At 43.2% G+C, this 25,787-nt stretch overlaps 1 protein-coding gene across 3 annotated transcripts in view; it reads right to left on the reverse strand.

Annotated features, from left to right (window-relative positions):
* Positions 1-844: 844 nt before the first annotated feature.
* plekhg5b (pleckstrin homology domain containing, family G (with RhoGef domain) member 5b) overlaps positions 845-25,787 on the reverse strand; it is a 56,328-nt gene continuing 31,385 nt past the window's right edge. For 2 of the 3 annotated variants that reach the window (XM_063207865.1, XM_063207866.1), the window contains exons 9-21: positions 21,856-22,050; positions 18,374-18,541; positions 15,614-15,709; positions 14,513-14,713; positions 13,069-13,179; positions 12,080-12,229; positions 11,577-11,714; positions 9,714-9,833; positions 9,151-9,283; positions 6,638-6,753; positions 4,544-4,719; positions 2,697-3,848; positions 845-2,311 (exon numbers count right to left, since the gene is read on the reverse strand). In XM_063207865.1, the coding sequence (XP_063063935.1) occupies positions 2,302-2,311; positions 2,697-3,848; positions 4,544-4,719; positions 6,638-6,753; positions 9,151-9,283; positions 9,714-9,833; positions 11,577-11,714; positions 12,080-12,229; positions 13,069-13,179; positions 14,513-14,713; positions 15,614-15,709; positions 18,374-18,541; positions 21,856-22,050 (2,766 nt within the window). In that variant the 3' untranslated portion in view covers positions 845-2,301. Of the gene's footprint in view, positions 2,312-2,692; positions 3,849-4,543; positions 4,720-6,637; positions 6,754-9,150; positions 9,284-9,713; positions 9,834-11,576; positions 11,715-12,079; positions 12,230-13,068; positions 13,180-14,512; positions 14,714-15,613; positions 15,710-18,373; positions 18,542-21,855; positions 22,051-25,787 lie in introns of those variants that run through there. The other variant, XM_063207867.1, reaches the window with a different exon arrangement.

The following is a 25,787-nucleotide window of genomic DNA, read 5'->3' on the forward strand; positions in this document are numbered from 1 at the left end:
CTGTTTAGAAAGACAGACCAATGGGACACCCCATCTAAATTGAGGACCAATCTCTTAAAGGGGTATGCCACTATTTTGGGGCTTAATACAGTTAAAATTGTTGGCCAGGGTTTATAAAGGTGGTAAAGTGTCTTATTTTTCATGTTAAGCGTTGTCTTGCTTTAAGACAAGTTAAAAGAGGGAGTATGTAGCTAAGCTAGTGAAAGTCAATGGATCCGTGTAGCATGTAGCCTTACCTTTATAAACCCTGGCCAATGATTTTAACTGTATTAAGCCCCAAAATAGTGGCATACCCCTTTAAGTTTAAAAAAAAAAAATAAGTGTTGGCCCTTGATGACTGTCGGCCCACCGGGAAAATGCCCTGTATGCCAGATTACCAGTCCAGCCCACCGGGAAAATGCCCTGTATGCCAGATTACCAGTCCAGCCCACCGGGAAAATGCCCTGTATGCCAGATTACCAGTCCAGCCCTGTCAACAAAAGTGCAGTACTGCTCTCTGCTTTCAACTGCTTGGTGAGAAACGAGAATCCAGCAGCAGTAGCCAAACTGGCCAGGAGCAGAGTCATTATTTTGGATTGGACTCAAACGAGGTCTTTTTGATCTTTTATTTGTGCGCGCCTGCGTGCACATTAATACACACACATAGAATAATAATGAGAACAAATAACACAATGGAATGAGAACGTATAGCAAAAAACAGCAGAAATGGACATTGAGAATACAGCATGTATTGCCTCTTTAAATTCAGCTGCTTTCAAAGCTACAGCTTAAAGGTGCACTGTGTAAGATGGTGGTTAGAGCAGATATTGCAACTATGCTGCTTATGGTAACTGTGCTTCCTATTTTTACCTTTTCATGAATATTTACTAAATAATAAAGTAATATTTACCAGCATGTCCAAAGCACAGCAAGTTTTGCAGCTAAAAATGTCTATTTCTGGAAATTCAAAATGGCTGACCATGGAGAAGATCCACATTTTCATGTACAGAATGAAAAGTGTCATTTTCGCAGTCATAATGAATATGTGAATTCTGGTAATAAACTACTAAAAACACAGCGCACCTTTAAAGCTACACCTCATACACAAAACTCCTCCATCGGCCTCCCGCCATGCTCTGCTATAGTACAGTATAATACAGGGATGTCAAACTCAAATTGACTGAGGGCCAAAATCAAAATCTGGAACGAAGTCGCAGACCGAACTCAACAATTATTTTTACAAATGGACTAAAATTGTTCATGCATACACTTCATACTTGTAGTTAAGTTGTGCATACAGTCTTTCCCATCATATTTGTTAGTTAAAATGTATCTCCACATCCTGTGACACAGCAAATTCCATGTTCAAGTCATGTTACGCTATATATTAATGGTGTATGTGAGCCAACTGTAATACACATTTGAAATGATCTCGCGGGCCAAATAAAATGGTTCCGCGGGCCAAATTTGGCCCCCAGGCCTGAGTTTGACATCCCTGGTATAATATAATCAGCTGCTCCGTTGGAAGAATGAACAGGGACGTAAAGCTGTAACATTGTATCATATATTCAGTAACAAATGTACATCCAGGAGAAGACACAAAGGAGAATGTCATGGAGTAAAAATGAAACAGACCACCAAAGCTGTGTAACAATAAAAAAAAGCAAGGCAAGTTTTGTTTTTCCTCAACATCATATAAATAATATTAAATTCTAATAAAAGTAAATATATTTTTGTTTACATACAACTATGAGCCCACACTTGAAGCAAGTGATGTAAATTGTGTTTCTTGCATCGCTGCTTAAAATACAGTAAGTAACACTGAAAACAGTTCTTCTTTGGACATTTTCAAATCAGGGCAAAGTTTAGTTCAGGTCAGTTCAGTTCCTCTTCAGTAGTTCCTCCTCCATGCCATGAGCATCAAGAGTTCAAAGGTCATGGTAATGTTTTGGCTTATTTTGTTGTGTGGCAAAACCAGAAGTCCATGGTCTTCCTCTGCTGTAAGGATCCATCTTGTCATGATTCCAAAATCTTTTATGACACGATTCCTCAAACACCTGTCTATCTTTCTTTCTTTTTAATGCTACATGTGAACAAAGTGCAAAATACAATATGAGCCATTTTTGGTTTGTGTGTTACTCCATTTGTGCAGAAACACATGAAATGTTTTAGGGTGTGCTAAGGAAACAAGGTAGCACTATAAACTTTAGGGTTTCCTATAAACTATATATTGCCGGGGTTGTTTGTGTCATGTTAAGTAGACTGTGAAGTAGTTCATACTCTGATGTGCATGGGATTGCATCCTGATGTCCGCCACAGTGGTTACACCTCCCTGGAAAAATAAATGACATAACATTATATTTTGCAGAACGTTTAAGAGAGACCAGAGAGGGCCTAAAACAAAGAAAATCTTTGGAGAGACTTGTAAAATGGCAAGTGCGAAGTTAGAACAGTCAACAGAATTTGAACAAGCCAGCCTGGATAAACCATTACTAGCATATACAAAAAAAATAAAAATAGTTGCTTCAGATGATTTTTTTTAGTCTTTAACAATAACACATCTTCGATTTAGTAGTTCAGGTGAGCAGAGACATTGTATAAATCCGTTAGGAAATCAGGTGAAGTGGCCGTATAGGCTACTGATAATTACATTCTCTCTCACAATAACCACTGTTTCTGTCTGACCCTAAAAGTAATGTATACACTTGTGTACTTACGAGGCAGTAAGTGCGGAGTTGAGCACTAGCGAGGTGCGTATGCGGTAGAGTTGGGCTAGCGTCAGCTTCTTGTGATGCTGACCTGGTGACCTCTTGCTGGGCGTGTCGTCCGGAGAGCTGGAGTCATTGTACTGATCATCCTCCATCACCACACCACTAGAGGGCAGTATCTGCAGCTCTGGGTCTGTGCTCATCGAGTGATTTACTCTGGCCTGAGCCCTCCTCAACGCCCTGGCCAGGTGCTTGGCGGGAAGGCTGTGTGTCAGACGATCGTCAAGTATCTCAGGCGGCGTCTGGTCTTCTCCACTGGTCTGCTTTGTGGGAGTCTGTTCCGTGCTCACTTTGGCCAGCTCCGTCAGGCTGCGACTGAGCGGCAATCTGCCCTGTTGTGACATCATGGTCTGCCTGGTGTCCGTCGCCTTGCCTGTGGTGTCGCTGGAGGCGCGCGCAACGGCTTGAGCGGGAGGCAAGTTGTCGTTGTGGAGAAGCTGAAGGAGGTTGTCTTCGGAGCGAGACTTGGTGGCCAGCGAGGTCCTGAGAGTTTGTACCCGCATCTGGACTGGTGGCCTCCGCCTGGGCCTCTGTGATTGGTTGACGTGACGTGCGTAAGAGAAGGAGCCACCTGACTCGTTCTGCCCACTCTGCTCCTCCTCGTCATCGTCGTCGTCGCTGCTCTCGTGTTTCCTCGTCTCGCCGCTCGGCTCCTCGTCATGTTCTTGGCTACTTGTCGTGTTCTTACTCTGCTTGACCAGATGTCTTGGCTGCTTGGCATGTTCAGTCTGCTTACTTTGCGCCACCCCCAGAGGCTCATTCTCTCTCCTCGCCATCTGCTCCTCCTCCTCGTCCTGCTCATGAAGTTCCTCACTAGACGCTTCCTGTTGTTCCTCTATTGTCTGGGCAGAGAGTAGTAAACTCCTCTGGTGCTCCTTCACTGGCTCAACAGACAGAAAACTGCTGTCACTGTCCGTGAGCAAGGAGGAGTTTTGTTCGTTAGCCTGCACATCAGCATTGTCTCTTTGGCTGTGTTTGGTTGGCACGCCTGAAGACCGTTGACCCCGAGAAAATGAGGAGTTCATGTTGGCTCCAACAGCCGCAGAACCGCTGCCTTCAAGCTCTGCCTCAGAAGACGTTTCTGTAGAACCGTTTGGGACACTGGAACGAGAAAAGGGTGTGGGATATAGAGGGAAGAGTCAGTACATTATGATGATGATCACTAAGCAAACTCTGGGGAACTCAGAACTTCAACAGACTTGGTGGGGTGGATATTAACTTCGCAAAATATTGACATATAACATTCCACCAAATACTCAATAGTACATTACTTTTTGGTGTCCAAAATCTACTAGCCAGTTCTAGATTTCAACAGCATTTGGCTGATAAGGGTGCTAATTTCCATCCCTGTTTACACTGTTGCATAGTTACATATAGCACTGCAATGAAGTGTATATGACCAGGGGTGTTGTACAGTACAGGGGGCTAAAGTGTGAGTGAGTCACCAGGGGGCCCCATGTATATAGGGGGCCCACACACATTCCCTGTAGATATATGGCTGTGGGGATCCATTGGAGCTGATTGGGCATCACAATTTGCTGCTACGCTCCTGTATATTTTGGAGGAAACTTTTTTTTTTTTTGGGGGGGGGGGGGGGTTTTCAGCCTTTATTGTTTTTTGTGAGACAGGACAGTGGAGGAGAGACAGGAAGTGAGCTGAGAGAGAGAGAGATGGGGAAGGACCGGCAAAGGACCCGGACCGGGAATCGAACCCGGGTCGGCTGAGTGGTAAACGTGTGCCCTACCATATGAGCCACGGTAGGGCCCGCCCCTGTATTTGGAGCATGTGTTACGCACCTGAAGCGTTGTGTGTGTTTCTGGGAGGATGAAGAGCTGCCTGTGAAGAGGCTGCCGTCATCTTCGTCTCCATCTCCATCTCCATCCTCCTCTTCCTCCTTATCGGGCTTCTCTCTCCGCTGAAGACGCAACCGCCTCCGCTCAGCCTCCTCACGACGCAGACGCTGCAACTGGTTCTGATGGAGAGAGAGAGAGAGAGAGAGAAGGGGGGGGGGCAGAGAGACAGAGAGAGAGAGAGAAGGGGAGAGAGAGAGAGAGAGAGAGAGAGAGAGAGAGAGAGAGAGAGAGAGAGAGAGAGAGAAGGGAGGATACAGAGAGAGAGAGAGAAGGGGGGATAGAGAGAGAGAGAGAGAGAGAGAGAGAGAAGGGCGGGGGGAGAGAGCGAGAGAGAGAGAGAGAGAGAGAGAGAGAGAGAAAGAGAGGGAGAGAGAGAGAGAAGGGGGGGCAGAGAGAGAGAGAGAAGGGGGGGGAGAGGGAGAGAGAGAGAGCGTGATCATTTTTATTTGTGTCCATAAATCAATAATACATAATAATAATACATTTTATTTTTGAGCGCCTTTCAAAATACCCAAGGACACTTTACAATAAAAAAAAATACATAACAGTAGAGAAAATATAACAAAGCTTCAGTGAATTAACAATAGTAGAGTAATTAAAATGCAAAAATAAAATAGAAATAAAAGTAACTTACAATAAAAATAAATGTTTTTAAAATAAGAAAAAAGAAGTAGAATGCATTTGAAAATAAAATAAAAATGAGGGGGAATAAATAATATGTAAAATAAGAAAAATAGACTGATAATTAAAATAAGTGGAAGTGCCTGTCAGTGAAGTTAAAAAGCAGAAGTGAAAAGGTGTGTCTTTAGCTTAGATTTGAAAGTAGATAGTGTAGAGCATTGACGAAGTGACAGTGGAAGAGAATTCCAAAGTTTGGGGCCAACAACACTAAATGCCCTGTCGCCCATGGTGCGCAGGTGTGTGGAGGGAACTGTAAGGAGGAGTGAGTCAGTGGATCGTAGTGTGCGGGTGGGATTGTATGGGGTGAGGAGACTTGTGATGTAGGAGGGTGCAAGGTTGTGCTGGGCCTTGTATACGAGGAGGAGAATTTTGAAATGGATACGTGAATGGATAGGAAGCCAGTGTAATTGATAGAGGATAGGGGTAATGTGATGCCAGGGTCTGGTGTGTGTTAGCAATCTAGCTGCTGAGTTCTGAATGTATTGTAGACGGTTAATCAATTTAGTGGGGAGACCAGTGAGTAGGGCATTGCAATAATCTAATCTGGAGGTTACGAAAGCGTGAATGAGGGTCTCAGCAGAGGTAGGGGTGAGAGAGGGGCGGCGTCTGGAGATGGTTTTAAGGTGGAAAAACGCAGTTTTGGTGAGGTGTTTAATATGGGATTCAATGGGATTTACAATGAATGACTCGAATTTGACAGATGAAAAAGTCCCTAAGGCATTAAGCACTGATCAAAGCAGCTGGGTACTGTAAGAGCACATACACACAATCACTTTCACACACGCACACACACGTACACACCAGGGGTGGAATTTATGTTTTTTCCCCACCAGTCACTGTGGCAGGTTTTTTAATTATTAGATGCAATTTCCTGCATTTTAATCAAGTTTAGGGTGAAGAATGGCAAGTCCCATTGGACAAAAAAATCGCTTGGACATTCAGGCTATTCATAGCTCGAGTGGAGGTGAAAAATTTCACGCGTCAAAGTGACTGGTGGGTTGAAAAATGTACCAGTCACCACTGAAAGTTATCCGTCATTGGCAGGTGGACGGGTGCTTATTTCCATCCCTGGTACACACGCACGCAAGCACGCACACACACACACAATTGCACACACGTACGCACATACACAATCGCACACACTCATGCACGCACGCACACGCACACACACAGCTTTCCAGCACACGTGCGGACACACGCACTCGCACACGCACGCACATCCACACACACACACGCGAACACACACACACACACACACACACACACACACACACACACACACACACACACACACACACACACACACACACACACACACACAGTCTTCAGAGTGCATTGCAGTGCTTCTTTCCATACCTGCACATTACAGATGGCGTCTATCCAGCTCTGGGCCTGAGCAGTGCTGTTGGCCTGGAAGGTGTAGGCAGCTACAGCCAACTTAAACTCGTTCAGGTACACCAGCACAAATGACCCTGAAGAAAACAGGATTAGGACAGATTAGTTTAAAAAAATGCATTTGATGTTCGTCAACGCACTGATATTTCTACATAATGGTGCAAAAAGTTTGCAATCAGTGAACCAAATGTTCTTCAATGCACTAATATTTTTACATAATTATTTACAAAATGGTTGCAGTCAGTAGGGCAAATATATGAACTGTTGTTGAACCAAATTTTTGAGGAGTTGGTTATGCAGCAGTACTTCTTGGAATCAAGCAGCAAGCATCTAACCCAGTAATGTAATGTAATTTAGTGTAGTGTAATGTAATGCAATGTAATGTAATGTGCTGTGCTGCTCACCAGGGTCCTTGAGTTCTCTGCAGACCAGATAATGTAATGTAATGTACTGTACTGTAATGTAATATAATGTAATGTAATGTGATGTAATGTAATGTGCTGTAAAGTATTGTAATGTGCTGTAATGTAATGTACTGTAATGTATTGTAATGTGCTGTGCTGCTTACCAGGGTCCTTGAGCTCTCTGCAGACCAGATAAGTTAAGGCTGATGCATAGTCACGCGGTGCCGATTGCGGGGTAAAGCATAGACGTACTGTCAGCGGGGGGTATTGCCTCATAGTCGACCTACATGCGAATGCGTGCGAAAGGGCGTGGTGTTTTTTTTTCCCGCCGAAAATTCAAGAGTGGGGCAAGGGGGGAGGGAGGAGGAGATTTTAATGACGTCAATTCACCTCCGTGACAACAGGGGGCGAACTAACTCATTCAGTTGAGCCCAGTCCCTAGAATGAATCACAAAGCTAATCAGCTGGCTATGTAAAACGTAATATTCCACTAGTAGCCTACTTCTAAAAGTTGGGGCATAATTAGATGGTACAACATCAGTTTATTTTTGGTCAAGTAGGCTACTACATGAGATTAAATGCAAGACAAACGCCATTTTAAAAGACAATAGACAGCATGAATGGCCATTCACACCTGGGGCCTAGTAGTAGCTAGCCAGCTAAATCAGTCATTACAAACTCAAAGCTAGTTGACTAGCCACCTGAAACGTAATTCTACCACTAACAAAGAGGCTTCTTGCTATTAATTTAAAAAGTTGTGGCGTAATTAGACATGAATGATAGCATACAAGATTCTCTCTTTATTCATGTTTTACAGTTCAGGTGGTTAAAATGCCAAACAAAAGCCGTTTTAAATACAATACATCTAATGGCCATATTAACAGCTAGCTTAGCAACTGTCAGCCAAACCCATTCAAACTCTACAGGACATTAGCGAACCCTGTTTTAGAAGCTAGCTAGCCACACTACTTGTACTATATACTGTATCAACAAAGAGGCTTCTTGCTATTAATTTAAAAAGTTGTGGCGTAATTAGACATGGATGATAGCATACAAGAGTCTCTCTTTATTCATGTTTTACAGTTGAGGTGGTTAAATGAAACAAAAGCCATTTTTAAATACAATAGATAGCCTATCTAATTAACAGCTAGCTTAGCAACTGTCAGCCAAACCCATTCAAACTCTACAGGACATTAGCGAACCCTTTTTTAATGAGCTAGCTGCCACACTACAAAAGAACAAAGAGGCTTCTTTGCTACTACCACACTACAAACATATCATTTCCATGATGGCCTTTTATGGATATTTCTAATTGATTTTTTGGAAGTTGTACTACTGAAATAAAAAACAGTTTCTCTTCTCCCTGTCAAGTAAACTCCAGTGATTTCCTGCCAAGTCATCTGCATCGTGTTTTTCGTTTTCCTTCAAACCTCCGCGGTAGGGTAGAAGAATAGAACACAACTGACCTATCAGGGCTGAGTTCCCCCCGGACTGCCGTAAGCGCATTGACCAATCACCGTCTTCAAGCATAGCTCAGCTCACGGACATTTCAGCCTGGGAGAAACATGCGTGTACTGCAGCCAGGGGTCGTTTTGTCGCTGCACAGGGGGGCGCTGTGGCTCATTCTCTGTGCAGAACCCCCGCGAACGCGCGACTCTAAACCCCCCTTTAAGTGTAATGTAATGTGATGTAATGTAGTGTAATGTAATGTAATGTAATGTAGTGTAATGTAATGTGATGTAATGTGATGTGATGTAATGCAGTGTAGTGTAGTGTAATGTGATGTGATGTAATGTGATGTGATGTGATGTGCTGCTCACCAGGGTCCTTGAGTTCTCTGCAGACCAGATAAGTGTAATATAATGCAGTGTAATGTGCTGCTCACCAGGGTCCTTGAGTTCTCTGCAGACCAGATAAGTGTAATGTGATGTAATGTAATGTAATGTAATATAATGCAGTGTAATGTGCTGCTCACCAGGGTCCTTGAGTTCTCTGCAGACCAGATAAGTGTAATGTGATGTAATGTAATGTAATGTAATATAATGCAGTGTAATGTACTGTGCTCCTCACCAGGGTCCTTGAGCTCTCTGCAGACCACGTTGTGCATGAGGAGCGGCTGCCGGATGACCTTGACCTTCTCCAGCCGCTTGGCCGGCTTGGTGATGAGCAGCAGGTCCGAAAACAGGAAGCAGTGCACGTCCACCTGAGACACACAAAAACACACACACACACACACACACACACACACACACACACACACACACACACACACACACAAAAGGGCGGGGACACGGACACACACACACACACACACACACACACACAGACACACACTCGATATTAAACACATTATCAGGCTTGGTGATCAGCAGCAGGTCCGAAAACAGGAAGCAGTAAACCTCAATGGAATGGACACGGACACAGCCATGAAATCATTAAAAAAAAAAAAAACTTCTCACTCCAGCCTTTGTCATTCACCTTTTCACGGGATGAGCAACTTCACCTTCACCTTTAGCTGGTCAGCTGTAAGTTCAATGCTGTGCTGTGCTGACTGTGTTGTCTTTGCCCACCTTCATCGTATTACATTATAATATCTACTTCTTCTACTTTATACAATGCTGTGCTGTGCTCACCTTGCTTTCCTTGCCCTCCTTCATGCGTAGCGCCCCCTCCTGGTACAGCTGTCGCATCTCCTTTGGCGAGGTGTCGATCATCGGAGCCATCAGGTCAAAGCGACTAAACTCCCGCAGTATCTTCAGGAGGACAGACAAATAGACAATATTTTAAGATAAACATAAGAGGCTTTCTTCAATTCTTTGAGACTTTCCTGAGTTTCATGATTGGCTAGTGTTTTGCGAAAATGCTTTTATTAAAACAAATTGCACGGTGAAAAACCCTTGTCAACAGATTTGGTGAACAGCTAATATTGTTATATTAGTAATATTGTAATATCACTAGACCATTACATTATGTCAGGGGTGGGGAACCGTTTTCATTCGAGGGGGCACTTCAAGGTCCTCCAAGATCCATACTATGAACACTCAAACCAGGATTTCCACCTGCACTTTAGGCCTATATTGACGGCAGCACTTAGGCCTATATTGAACCTTCATAACATTTAAATTATATACAAGGACTGTAAATGGCCCTCGAGACGTAGGTTCCCCATCCCTGCATTATGCGTTTAGCATGTGTGAAGTGTCTCACCATAGAGGTAGAAAATAACACTAGAGAGGACACAGCAATTTGCGACAGCACTGGGAAATGGCAGCGGGAGCTTCCCAACTTCCGTAGGTAGTGTAGGTACTTTCAGGCAATGCAAGTCAATGGAGAACACGCCCACCCCTGTCAAGAAATTAACTAAAACTGTGTAAATATAAAGTAACACTTTAATCAAAGACCAGTTTTGAAATGTCAGGCTACATATCTACTGAAATCATATGAGTCGATAAAATGCATTTAAAAATCAAATAATATATTTTATGAACATAGTTAGCAACACACTTCAACTATTGTCCTTGTATAGTGTGTTGATGGACATTTTCACATGATTAAGCCATTTTTGACAGAGGTGAGCCTCGTTCTCCGTTAAATTCCATTTCTCTGATCTACCTCCAGATAATGGCCGCTACAGATTGCCGTAAAAGGGGGGGCGGGGTCCTCTCTAGTGTTATTTTCTACCTCTATGTGTCTCACCCTCTCCACCTCCTCTCTGCTGCCCTCTGTGGGCTCGTAGGCAAATACACACTGTATCTCCTCATGTCTTGTTGCATGTTACGTGTATTGTAAGGATGTTTTAGTTTTAGTAAATGTGTTTATAGTCTCACCTTCTCCACCTCCTCGCTACTGCCCTCTGTGGTCTCGTAGGCCAAAACATACTGTATCTCCTCATGTCTAAGGGTGTTTTAGTTCATGTGTTGTGTACATGTCTTGCTGTTAGTTAAAGGGGTATGCCACTATGTTGGCGCTTAATACAGTTAAAATAATTTGCCAGGGTTTATAAAGGTGGTGAAGTGTCTTATTTTTTCATGTAAGCCGTTGTCTTGCTTTGAGACAAGTTAAAAAAGGGAGCATGTCGCTAAGCTAGGGAAAGTCAATGGATTCGTGTAGCATGCTACATGCTACAGTGATGCATTGACGTTCACTAGCTTAGCTACATACTCCCTCTTTAACTTGTCTTAAAGCAAGACAACGTTTAACATGAAAAATAAGACACTTTACCACCTTTATAAACCCCAGCCAACGATTTTAACTGCATTAAGCCCCAAAATAGTGGCATACCCCTTTTATGTGTTGTGCACATGTCTTGCTGCATGTTATTGTATGGTAGGGGTGTTTAGTTTGTGTATGTGTGTATCGTCTCACCCTCTCCACCTCCTCGCTGCTGCCCTCTGTGGGCTCGTAGGCAAATACACACTGTATCTCCTCATGTCTTGTTGCATGTTACGTGTATTGTAAGGATGTTTTAGTTTTAGTAAATGTGTTTATAGTCTCACCTTCTCCACCTCCTCGCTGCTGCCCTCTGTGGTCTCGTAGGCCTCCAGGCGGGCTGCAATGGCCGCCAGCTTCTGGTGCTCCTGGTGCTGATGCATCTGGGTGTCCACGCTGTTGATGAACGTCTCCACACACACAACCTGCAGACACACAACAAGCCTTAACATGTATAGTGTTGTATAGTGTAGTGTAGTGCTCCCTCCACACTGTTGATGAACACCTCCACACACACCACCTGCACACACACAACAAACATTAACATGTCTCCACACACACCACCTGCACACACACACACACAACATTTTTTTTTTTTAACATTTCTAAAAATAGGGGCCCACGAGGGTCCACCGTGAAATGCCCACTATGCCAGATGGCCAGTCCAGTCCTGGTGTAGTGTAGTGTAGTGTAGTGTAGTGTAGTGTAGTGTAGTGTAGTGTAGTATAGTATAGTGTAGTAGTGTATTGCAGTGTAGTGTAGTGTAGTGTAGTGTAGTGTGTCCCCTCACCATGCTGTTGAGAGCCTCTCGGTCCGCGGGGTCCTCGGTCTTCTTCAGGATGCTCTTGAGCAGTAGAGGGTATTTGGTCAGTCTCTGATGAGGCTTCACCAACATGTCCACCAGCTTCAGACGGTTACACTGCCGGTGGCCCTCCGCCCACTAGATTAGATTAGATTATATCACATTACATTAGATTGGATCAGACTGGATGACATTGGATTTAGGGATGCACCGATACTGATACTGGTATCGGTATCGGCACCCGATACTTCTCATTATACTGATACTCGTACTCGTCAAGCACTTGCCGATACCAGGAACGATACTGCTATTACACGAAACAATGCAAAATCTCGTCACATTCTGTGGACTTGAAAGCAGCATGGAGAAAAAGTGCCACCTCATACATTTACTAACATTTAAATCTACATGGAAATGGACAGTAAAAATATCACAGGTGGAAAAAACAAGGCCATGCATTTATTTTCATTATATTTTGGTGGTAAAAGGTATCGGTATCGGCAATTACACACATTAATGTACTTGTACTTGTATCGGTTTACAAAAAAGTGGTATCGGTGCATCCCTAATTAGATTAGATTCAACTTTTTTTGGTCTTTTATTAGTGTATTATGATAGTTCAGTGGGAGATTTTGACAGGAAATGAGTGGGGAGAGAGAGAGAGAGATGGGGAAAGTTCGTCAAAGGACCCGGGCCAGAATCGAACCTGTGTTGCTGGCATAGCAGCCCAGTGCCCAGCCGTTAGAGCCACGGCCAGATTAGAGTCAACTTTATTGTCATTATCAGAGTTGTAGAGGTAGTAGAGGCTCTTACAGATGTAATCACAACATTGGTAGATAGTATGTTATTACTACTATTGAAACCATGCAATATCATACTATTAGCGTTGTAATTGTATTGTATGGTTGTAATTCGGCCATAGCATGAAGCCGAAGACTGAGCAACAGAACAGCCTTTTTAGGATTGAAACGACTCACCGTAACATAAATCCTCATGAGTTCGTTGTCCCTTAGTAAGGTCCGCACATGCTCCAGACACTGCTCCTCTTCCAGACAGTAACGTCTGTAAGGCTGAAACCTAGACGCAAACTACACACAGGAAAACTAGTGTCAGATAAGGCTGAAACCTAGACGCAAACTACACACCAGAAAACTAGTGTCAGATAATAGCTATAAGTACATACAGTAATGTCTGTAAGGCTGAAACCTAGACCCAAACTACACACAGGAAAACTAGTGTCAGATAATAGCTATACGTACAGACATCTAAATATGCTGTTACTGCAGTACATACGGTACATGAGTTTTAAAAGTGTTTGTGTGTGTGTCCATGTCCAAGTGTCCAAGTGTGTGTATGTGCACACGTAAATGCATGCGTCATATGAGTGACTGTGTACATTACTTCATGCAGTTACAGTTGTAGTGCTGTGGTTCTTACGGTTTTGAATCTGGGCAAGAGTTCTGTGGGGTTGAGCACGGAGGCTCCTTTAAGTGCTGTATGTGACGTCTAAGATGTGTGTAAGGTGAGTGTTGTGTATATGTGTGTGATATGTGTGTGTGTGTCCATGTCCACAAGTCTGTGTGTATGCAGCACACGTGTCAATGCACCCATCATATGCAGTACAGCTACAGTCAGGGCTCGAGTTGTAGGGGGATGAGGGGGGATGCCATCGCCCCCAACAATGAAAATGGTCTTAAATCATCCCCCTCAATGAAAATGGTCAAAATCATCCCCCTCTAAAACAGGCCTCTCTTCTTCACATACTGTGTTAAAATTGCACTTTTTAACAACTACATTTTCAAAATTTTCTCAGGGGAGAAACCCCCCAACCCCCAATAATCACAACCAATCTCTGACCATCCTCCCTGCTTTGATTTTACAATTCGACCACAGGTTACAGTGCTGTGTTTCTTACGGTTTTGAATCCGGGCATGAGTTCTGTCGGGTTGAGCGCTGAGCACGGAGGCTCCTTTAAGTGCTGTATGTGACGGCTAAGATGTGTGTAAGGTGAGCGTTGTGTCCATGTCCACGAGTGTGTGTCCATATCCACGAGTGTGTGTATGCAGGCAGCACACGTGTAAATGCACCCATCATATACAGTACAGTTACAGTACCAGGGGTGATAGTGAAAAAAAATCCTGAGCCTGAACTTTTCCCCCTGCTCTAACGACGACGACAAGATACTGCATAGTTATGTAACGTAGCCCTATTTTGACACATTATTCAAACATTTAATAGCCTGTGTATGACCATTATTCAAGCCTGCTAGTAAAAGAAAACCCTGAACCTGTAACACTTTCTGAGATAAGAATAACCTAATGGCTAATTATTATCAATGTTTTTATTTTTGCAAACTCTGTCGAGCCTGAAATCAGGCATGGAGCCTGAATACTATCAGCCCTGCAGTACTCTGTTTCTTACGGTTTTGAATCCAGGCATGAGTTCAGTGGGGTTGAGCACGCTGCGCTGGCTCCGGGCCTTGTCGAGGGCGGGCTGCATGACCTGGGCCCAGAGGGCCGTGTGCAGACGCACCAGCTCCTGGACGTTACTGAAGACGCGCGAGGGCTCCACCTCCGTCAGCAGACCACACTCCTGCAGGTTTAGTAGCCCGCACAGGAACAACTGGAGGGTGGGAGAAGTAGGTAGAGTAAGTAAAGGACATTTTATGTATATTAAACAGTTAAAAGTCCCATGCACAGCTCCAAGGTGCTGGTAGATGCAGGAATGTTCAATACTTCAAAAGAAAGAAGTCTACCGCACACATTCTTGACTTTAGGCTCATTTTATTAGAGCGAAAACGCTCTAATAAAACGAGCATAAAGTCAAGAATGTGTGCAGTAGACTTCTTTCTTTTGATACATTTTATGTATATAAAGCGCATTTAAAAACAACAGTGCAATACTGATGTAAAGTGTCTGACTATAACAAAGAAAATATAATAAAAATAGACACATAAATAAAAGTAATAGATATATTAGAAGCACATTTTAGAGGCACTCCAATACATACACAAAGGACGGATGCACAAATACAGAAAGAAAGACACACAGAAGAACACGTAAATGCCTTCATGATATAATATCTGGACATTCTAGTTATCATTAAGATAGAATATGAGATCCATATGATTACATTGCATTACACTTAGCTACTTCCCCAAGACATGACCTACTCCACAGCACACAAGTGAACACTGTACACAACAAAATTGCATTTATGCCTCATCCGGGCATGGGGGCAGACCCCAATGACGCCCGAAAGGGAGCAGTGCCGTGGGACGGTATCATGCTCAGCCTCAGGGTACCTCAGCCATGGAGGAGGATGGGGGAGAGCACTGGCTAATTACTCCCCCCCACCAACCTGCGGCTTGGGAGTCAGCAACCTTTGAGCTACAAGTCTGACGCCCCCAACCGCTTAGTTACCCATGACTGCCCATACATACTGTATTTCCACATATTAAAAGCCACTCTATAACTTTTTTATACAGACTAGTATAGCCATAAACGTGTTTCCAGCACGTACATCTGTGATGACTTTGAGCTTCTTGATGTAGGTGACTTCTGTCTGCAGCAGTTCCCAGATCGCCTCCTGCTGGTGAAACTGCCTCCTGGTCAGGCCCTGCAACAGGAAGGAAGTACAATTTATTAAAGGGACACTGTGCAGGAAATGGTCAAAAATGGTACTGCAACTATGCTGCTCATTGAAACTGGGCTGCCTATTGCCAAATGTGATCTTTAGATGAAAGTTTTAGACAAGTATTAAACAAATATTTTCTGGTATGGTCCAAGTACAGTCATTTTTGCAGCTAAAAATGGCTATTTTTGGAAATTCAAAATGGCGTACCATGGACAAGATCCCCCTTTTCAAAAGTGCAATTTTTCCAGTCATAATGAATACTTAGAATTTGATGCTGGTGGTAAGTAGTCATGAAAAAGGTAACATTAGTGAATGGGCAGCATGAATTCTGGAAGTAAACAACTAAAAATCTCACACAGTGTCCCTTTAATGAAGCACATTTAACACAATGCAAAAGTGACCAAAGTGTTGTACAGTGTCTGGCTATAACAATTTTTTTTACAAATGAATAAAAGTAATGAAGCATATTAGTAGCACATTTAAGAAGAACTCCAATACGTGGACAAAGACATTTGGGCGCAGTGTAAAGTTGCAACACTGACAGCGTTGACAAACACATATTAATAGAACATGAAGCGTAAAATAATAAGATGCATAAAAAGTGTTAAAGAGCAGTTTAGATGCATAAAATGTGTTAAAAGCAGTGTCTTAAAGGAAAGACAACACTAAAAACTGAGGGGCAAATACTAAGGCATAAAAGTATGTTTTCAGTCTAGATTTAAAAGTAGCGATAGTGGGGGCGAGTCTGATGTCTGGAGGCAAATCATTCCAAATCCCTGGGGCAGCCACTGCAAAGCCTCGGTCACCGCCATGTAGGGCTGCACAATTAATCGAAAATAATCGAAAATCGTGATAAATTAGTAAAATTTCGAAAAGTCGAAATTTGAATCGTGATTTAATCGTGGCAATAGTGACCTACCTTTGATAGCGTCCTTGAAGCCAGAACATACCGACAGGCTGGTGTTTCTGGACAGAAATCTGTCCACTTAAGTTTCATGCTATTGCCTTTACATAATTATTACAATTAATTTTATTTTGCTCATCCCGTATATAATTCATTCTTGGTTATATTTCATCTTGTTATAATTTTCAAAAAAATCTGTAACAAATCAATAATCGTGATTAATAATCGTGATTACGATTTTCACCAAAATAATCGTGATAATGATTTTTTCCATAATCGTGCAGCCCTACCTTCATGTTTGAGACGGGACTGAGGAGTATAGAGGGAGTGCAGTGGTTCCCAAACGTTTTCAGCAGGGACCCCTCTCCTTTGGACTTCAGAATATATTTTCGCGACCCCCCCCCCCCCCCGCCCACCATAGTCTTAGAAATGGATTTCTAGCAATATCAGCAGACAAACTATTCATGGGAAATAACAATATTATTGGACAAAAAAGGGCAAGCAAAAGCTGATATTGCAAGAAATCCACAGGACAGCAAATACTACATCTATTAACCATACAAGTGAATAAAAGTCCCTTTTGTATGCGACCCCCATCCCCCCCCCTCAATACCTCCACAACCCCCCTAGGGGTCCTGACCCCCAGTTTGGGAATCGCTTTGGGTAGTGGTTTTGAGGGACCTGGGTGCAGAGTGGTGGTGCAAAATGAAAACCCAGCAGCATGGTGCATCAGGAGACTATAAACAGTGTGCTATCGCAGGTATAAACAGACTAAAGGGTTCTCCCACTCTTCCATCCTCCTCACTGCAACTTTAAGTGCTGTGTGTTTAAGGTCTTCCTACAGGCAAATGCAAATATCTCAGTTTGAGTTGATGGAATGTAACCCCACCAACACGTCCAGTCATGTGTGTTAGCTACTATAGAAAACCTCACATGACGGCGTCGTCCAAATAACTTCACTCAAGAATGCGTAAAACAAAAAATATCTGTTACGCTGTATATTGCCTGGATACGTTGCCTTTAGTCTAAAAATAGCACAGATGGTATGATGATTTTAATATAGATATAAATGTTTGTTCATGGCGGCTGAGACTGGCTGCCAAGGAGAAAAGGCTCCCCAGACCCACCCCAACCTTCAACGCCTCCTCTGTCTTTCTGCCATGCATGTTGCCAGAGTTTAATAAAGGCTTTTTAACTTTAGTAAGGAGTGCCTCAAAAATTGTTTTTATCTTTTCATGGCAGATATAAATTTACCTCTGCGTCGTCCAACAGCTTTTTCTCCCTACACATATTGCCAGGACACGTTCCCTGTAGTCTAAAAACAGCACAGATGATATCATGATTTTAATATAGATATTAATGTGTGTTGTTTGTGGGGGTGCTGTGACGCAGCGTGCTAAGCGCATTGGGGTTTGAGTGCGGCATGCCCATGGGGACCCGGGTTCGAGTCCGGCCTGCTCATGTATGCCCAATCTCTCTCTCCACACTCACTTCCTGACGATCTTCACTATCCTATCTGCATTAAAGGCAAAAGGCCCATAAAACAAGTTCAACTATGCACTGCCGCCTTGTAGACACAGGTTGGGAATGACAATTGAAAGACTGTGTTTCAGACGGACCGACAGACGGACAGACCGACCGACGGACGAATGGACATACCCTCTTATAGAGATGCTAGGACGCATTTAAAAAATACAAATAAAATATGTAGATATAAATGTTTGTTTGTTTGTTTGTTTTACCTCTGGGTCGTCGAGCAGCTCTTGCCAACTCTTCTCCAGGTCGAAGCAGCAGTCCTCCTCGCCCTCCCATGAGTCCTGGTGGAAGGCCAGCTGTGGGGGCACCTTGGGCAGCCCGTAGTGCGAGTACGTCTGCAGCTTATTCTGGAGCTGCTCCACGCGGTCCAACTCCTGCAGAACACACACACACACACAGATGGATCTTTATACAACAAGGATATACAGGGAGGATATTGTACTTTATTGGTTATATGCAGCCTATAGCTGGAGTTTATCTCCACACAATCCAGCTCCTGCGGAAAATGCACATTGAGGTATTTTATACAAGGATATACATTACTGGTCATATACAGCCCAGAGTTGGAGCTCCTACAGACATGCACATTGAGGTATTTTATACAATGATATACATTATTGGTCATATATAGCCTATAGTTGGAGCTCCTACAGACATGCACATTGAGGTATTTTATACAAGGATATACATTATTGGTCATATACAGACCAGAGTTGGAGCTCCTGTAGACATGCACATTGAGGATAGAAGGATATTATAGTTTGAATATACTGCCAATAGTGGAGACTAGGAGTGTGTCTGCAGTTTAGTCCAACGTTAGAAGGATAGTGTGTCCGCACTGCAGTTTACTCTGGCGGTACTCCACATGATTCAACTCGGACTTGCACATTGAGGTATTTTATACAAGGATATACAAGGATATTATAGTTTACTGGTCATGAATGCAGCCCGTAGTGGTTGAATGTTAGCAGCTTATTCTAAAGGTGCTGCACAATCCGCTACTCTGCAGGATGGCTTAGGTTGCTTTACAGTGGAGGCTAACACAGTAGAAAACGTACCATCTGTATTTATTTTACTACGTACATTTCATAAACTGTAATGCCTAATGTCTATGCTTGAGATGGAGTAGGAAGGCTTGTGTATGTCAATAAATGATCACAGTATGATCAAAGCCACGTACATTATTTAAAAAAAAAACGTACATCATAGTTGTAAGTTCCATTCCAGCAAAACATCCGAACTAAGTGCCTGACTCATACGTGAACATCCAGCCTTTCCAAAGTTAATAATAAACACAAAGAGGAATGTACTGTATACTGTACACTCACTACTGTCACTGCAGGATCAGGGTGACTTTGGGTGCTTTACGCCAGAGATAACATTGTAGGCCTACTGCAGCTTCTGCCAATGACAGTATTACGTCACCAGGAAAAACAACATGTGAGTTCTAATAGCACATGGACAACTTAAACTAACAGCTGCAGCTTGAAAGTTTTTAAGTTTTTATTGTGTGAAAACAACTGACTAACATCTCGGTGTTGCTACACCTACAGTACTTCAGTGGGGAAGCTGAGGAATGGTGTGGAGAGTGGGGGAAGCTGAGGAATAATGAGGGGCTGGGGGATGATGCAAAGAGTCCAAATTGTACTTTATCATGTACAGTATTTTTGGTAACACTTTATTTAAGGGATACATCTATTAGCACTAATACATACAATGTCCCTGTATAAGTAACTTGTAAGGCATGTACAAAGCAAAATCAAACATTTGTGTAGGCATGTATTCGCAAATGTCTTGTTCATGCACAATAAGGGATTTATTACCAATTTAACCTTAGTAAGGACCTAGTAGGCCTTAGCGTTTGCTTAGTACATGCCTTACAAGTTACTTATGCAGACATTAACATTGTATGTATTAGTGCTAATAGATGTATCCCTAAAATAAAGTGTTACCGTATTTTTCATAGAGGATGGAGGTAGGGAGCAGAGGAGTCAATCTCAGGCTGAGAAAGTTAAATCCCCCTACCACCACAAAGTTGATCCAACCAACGTCTTCTGAATCAACTAATCCTAACGAGCATGCAAGATCCGTAGGCCTACCCAGTCAACCAGTGAAACCACCTGGGTGCGTTGGAAGGAAACGGTTGCCTAGCATGGTTTTTATTCTATGAACTAGGGGTGTGACGATATCGAACCAAACCGATGCATCGTACCGAAAAGACCTGTACCGAATACCGAAAGGTTGCAAAACAGGTAGAGGTTTGTTCTTTGTGAAACCTTGAGGAGAAAGTACCATTTCTTACACTGATGAAATCTCCAACCAAAAGTAGCAGGTTGAATGTATTTCCTTTTTTTCATTTGTATTTTGACAATATTTCGGTGAAATTAGCAACGTGCTTGAGGAAGAAAATAGTTTTCTATTTTGTTCCCATATACTGTACCGAAAATGTACCGAACCGTGGTACCGGTATGTATCGAACCGGGATTTTTGTGTACCGTTACACCCCTACTATGAACTGTGTTAGTTTGTTTGTGACAGCACTGGTAGGGAGGTCCATAACAAGGCACGGGTGGCCAAACCTAAAAATGGTCAACAGACCTCGGCTTAGTGCTGCCAATGCTGCAGCTGCTGATGAGGTTCTTCTATTTTGGGAATCCTAATTGTTTATCAAAGCGCTCGGCTCTTCAGGCCAATGGACTGTATGCTTCAGACCAGTAGAGATATTAGACGCCAACCCACCCTGCCAAAGAAAGTGTTTACCAATGTTTACGTGTGTTTGCTTGTAGGGGGTACAGTGTCATGGTCATGGTCAAATGTCAAGCCGTCCTTCAGCAGCCTAGTGTTGATAATGATGATGATATGGGGAATTTGGTGATGCTAATTTTGGAATCATAACCTTTGTAAAACTGCCTTGGGTGACCAAAGTGATACCAAAAAAGGTAAAGGCACACACTAAGCCTGACAAAGTGGGAGTGTGCAAACATGTATATTTCATGTATGATGATGATATTCATGCATATGATGATGGTGATGGTGATGATGGTGATGGTGATGATGATGGTGATGATGATGGTGATGGTGATGATGGTGATGATGATGGTGATGATGGTGATGGTGATGATGATAGTGATGATGATAGTGATGATGATGATCAGGCAAAATTTTGAATCAAAATCACTACCCTGACTCATTCCAGCGTAATCGTTTTTTTAGGACTTTTGTTACTGTCTTAATGTTTGCATGTGTGTGCACTTTCTCATATGCACTCCGGACATTTGGCGCCATACAGCAGCCTTCAGAGCTGGTGTGTGAATGTGGGAAAGTGTATGTGCATTTGGAAAGCACTTTAAGACAACTTCATCGCTGTGATTATTGCGCTATATAAATACATGTTGTATTGTATTATGTTGTATATCTCTCATGCCCCCGCCATGGGCTTCCATATTTCTCCACTAATGTGAACGCTCCATACCGTCATGATTTATGGACAAAAAAATTAACTTTCTATTGCCGTTGTGTTGTGTTTTAGTCTCTGTATGTCTTTGAATGTCTGTTCATGTTTTTGTTTTATGCTGCATGTTCTGTAAAGCGTCTTTGGGTATTTAGAAAAGCGCTATAAAAAAATTATGTATTATTATTATTATTATTATTATTATGCGACCCAATAGAGGTAAAGACACCAACCCACCCTGCCAAAGGGGGCGCTGCCGGCCCCAAAGAACCCGCTGAAGCGGCTGGCGGCGCGGTTCTTCCAGCTCTCGGAGCCGGCGGGGAAGAGGATGGTGGGGGGCAGCGTGCCCCCCAGCTGGGCCAGCGTGTCCGCGGAGGGGATGTTGGCATCGCCCAGAAACTCTGTCATGTTCTTCCTGCGGCGAGCCTGGCCCTGGAGGAGGAGGAGGAAGAGGAGGAGGAGGAGGAAGAGGCAGAGTATTAATAATTATATTGAAATAGACAAAATAAATTCATTAATTCATTCAAGTACTGAGTAGTACAGGTGGAGAGAGAGAGAGAGAGAGAGAGAGAGAGAGAGAGAGAGAAGAGAGAGAGAGAAGAGAGAGAGAGAGAGAGAGAGAGAGAGAGGAGGAGAAAGAAGAGACAGAGGACAGAGTATTAAGGAGTACTGAGTAGAGAGGGAGAGAGAAAGGAGAGAAGGAGAGACAGAAGAGGAGGAGGAAAAGGAGACAGAGGACAGAGAGATAATAAGTACTGAGCACATGTAAACAGACTAGGAGGGGGGGGGTGAATTCAAACAGACAGAGGGAGAGAGGGAGGGTGACAGAGAGGTAGAGGGAGAGACAGAGAGAGAGAAGTGAGAGAGACAGACACAGAGGCTGCAATCGAATAGCTAGAGACATAGAGACAGAGACAGAGAGATTAAGAGAGAGAAAGAACGAGAGAGAGATTAAAAGAGAGAGAGAGAGAGAGAGAAAGAACGAGAGGGAGAGAGAGACAGAGAGACATTAAGAGATAGAGAGACAGAGAAACATTAAGAGATAGAGAGAGACATTGCGTTCAACCATCCATAGCCAGACACTGACGAGCAGGGGCCCATGCCACGGTGCGAGAGGAGAGGCATGTGATGCAATAGAGGAACTTCGAGACTTATGTCCATCTTTAGCCATAAACGTCAACGCAACACAAATCCCTTCCAGTGCACATAAAGAAGAGAAGAGGGAAAGAAAACCATAAAGAGGCAGGAGGCAAAATGACACGAGGGGGTGGTATTCCAAGATAGCGATCTCTCTGGCATAGCAGCAAAAACAGAAGAATAACACAGCTGATCCTAATCTAAAGTTTGTTTCTCCTCACTCAGTTTCACTTCGCTGCAAAGAAAATACAGTGAAAATGCACTGAAAAGAAAAATAAGTTCAGATAGAAAACATTTTTTTGTTTGTTACAATTCCAATGGGCATGTCCAACACCCAAAAAGGGTAAAGTTCAATGTTCTTAAATTAACTCCAGGGTGTGTATGAAGAGGACTCAGCATTAGCCACGATCATTTGCTTTGAAGTAAGCCATTGTTCCTCACAATAAGACCAGCCGGCACGGCCCAATCCCAGACCTCAGCTGAGCAATCAAGAGGGGATAGAATAGAATAAGAGGAGAGGAGAGGAGAGGAGGGGTTACTCCAGCACTCTCACACAACGCAACACAGCATTTGAACACAACGCAACACAGCATCTGAACACAACGCAACACAGCATCTGAACACAACGCAACACAGCATCTGAACACAACGCAACACAGCATCTGAACACAACGCAACACAGCATCTGGTGCAAACTACCAAGCAACACTACCCAAACCCCCACAGAAACTATTGCTATTATTACTATGTCAGAACACTATAAAGGACTTTAGGAAAAGCACAACAATTACCTCCTCTTAATGTATGTTCTCTACAAGTCTTCTGTTGTCCAGTCTTGCACTTTAAATGTCTGTATGAGCACTGTCTATGTCCATACTGTCTTATGTCCATGTATAAGTACTGTCTATGTCTATACTGTCTATGTCCTTACCTATGTCTGCATGGGAAAGCAAGAAATGTGATTTCAAATTCTTTGTATGACCAGTGCATGTAAAGAAATTGACAATAAAACCAACTTGACTTGACTTGAGAAACATTTTTAAATGATAGGGCTATGTGCATGTGCATGTGGGTCAAAGACGAGCAAAATGGCATTGTCATTCAGTGTAACGGATGCTTTCTGCTGACTGTAACTGTAAAAAACATGACTCTTATTATTGATTTATTGTTACAGCAGGGAATTCATGAAAGCCTCGGCTGTCATGCATTCACTTGAAACAATTTAAAAATCATGTTTTTTTGCAGTTACAGTCGGCGGAAGGTGTCCGTAACACTGAATGACAAAGACGTCTTTGACCCATGTGTATGTGTATGTGTAGCCTATGTCGTGTATGTGTATGTGTATGCTTGTTACTGTATGTGTGCAAAGGGTATAATAAAGATTTCACAGGAAAATGACATTCAACACTGTGCCCCCAAGTACAAGTAGAAACGTGGCTTGATGCTACATGTCCAAAAAGTCAGAGAATGCACACACATCAGTAACATAGGTGCTGGACCACACATAAGACAACTGAGGGCGTATTCGCACCTACCTCGTTTGGTAAACGTAATGGCAAGACGTTTCGGATTCTCAGTCCTTCAGCAAAGTGAAGGACAGAGAGTCCAAAACGTCTTGCCATTACATTTTTGGGAGCATCAAACAGTGTTGCGGACCTTTAATTTCCTTTGTTGATGTTACATGTAACATGATGTTAACAGGTGAAAGATTTTTTTTTGTCAGGATTGTGGAGCATTTGTGAGACATAAGATGAGAAAAAACCCTTCGTCACACCACAGTAAAAAATGTATAGCGCTATCTCCTATTGTGTAAACTTTAGATATACTGCATTTGTATGTAGATTAGCTGAATAAGAAGCCAATCATGGTAATCAACTGGTTCAGAGGTCCACGTCCGTACACAGAGAGGCTGATTAAACAACAAACAAGCTGATGGTGAGGAGGCTGCAGTTTACCACAGTAGCAAATAATAAACACAGCATGATGGAGGACTGTTTACCAAACACACATACTGCACACAAACACGCCTGCCGACACATGGGGACAATCGAGTATGTTGTCCCGGGCCCAGATGGACAGGGGAGCCCAGGACATGTATACATGTATTGGGTAGGGGGCCCTTTCAAATGATTTGTCCTGGGACCAGCAAAAGCTGTCAGCAGCCCTGCACACATACACTACACACCATGGAGGGCTGCTTACCAAACACACACTGCGCACAAACACGCACAAACACACACAGCCAACCAATCAACCACAAAATACCCCCCGCGCCACAACCACAATGGCCCTGGTTTGTGATTTCCTGTGTGTTCTTGATGGAAACATTCTAAATTTAAACCAAGGTAACTAAATTAGTCAGTGCTGCAACATGACTTGCACTTACACACAAATAAGTTTGTGCCTCCCTTAGTTACAGTTACAGTTTAGTTACAGCCTACAGTTTCATGAGTGTACACTTAACTAGTACATGAATGCAGTAAAAAAAAAAAAAAGGGCAATCCTACAAAAGCACCTAGGCCGTTTCATAAGATGCAGTATTCCATGCATGACTATTAGTAGCAATAGGAGTGGTATTGTACTGTACACACTACAGCCATTCCTGTTAACTCTGTGCAGTCAAAACAGATTGCAACACACCAAACCCTTAATGGCTGCTGTGCAACTCTGTTTAGGCTTGTCTGCACCCTGCACGCACGCACATACACTACACACACAGCCCACCTTCCCTTCTCTCTCTCTCTCTCTCTCGCTCTATCTCTCTCTCTCTCTCTCTCTCTCTCTCTCTCTCTCTCTCTCTCTCTCTCTCTCTCTCCCTCTCTCTCTCTCTCCTCTCTCTCTCTCTCTCTCTCTCTCTCTCTCTCTCTCTCTCTCTCTCTCTCTCCCTCTCCCTCTCTCTCTCTCTCAGAAGGAGGGAGGTGGGTTTCCTGTTTGGTTCTCAGGAGAGGGGAGTAGAGGTGAAACAGTTGTATGGCTTGGAGCGCGGACAAGTAATCATCTCCCTCGCGGAGAGAGAGGGAGAGAGAGAGAGA

This window comes from Engraulis encrasicolus, chromosome 10 (assembly GCF_034702125.1).
Source record: "Engraulis encrasicolus isolate BLACKSEA-1 chromosome 10, IST_EnEncr_1.0, whole genome shotgun sequence".
NCBI lineage: Eukaryota > Metazoa > Chordata > Actinopteri > Clupeiformes > Engraulidae > Engraulis > Engraulis encrasicolus.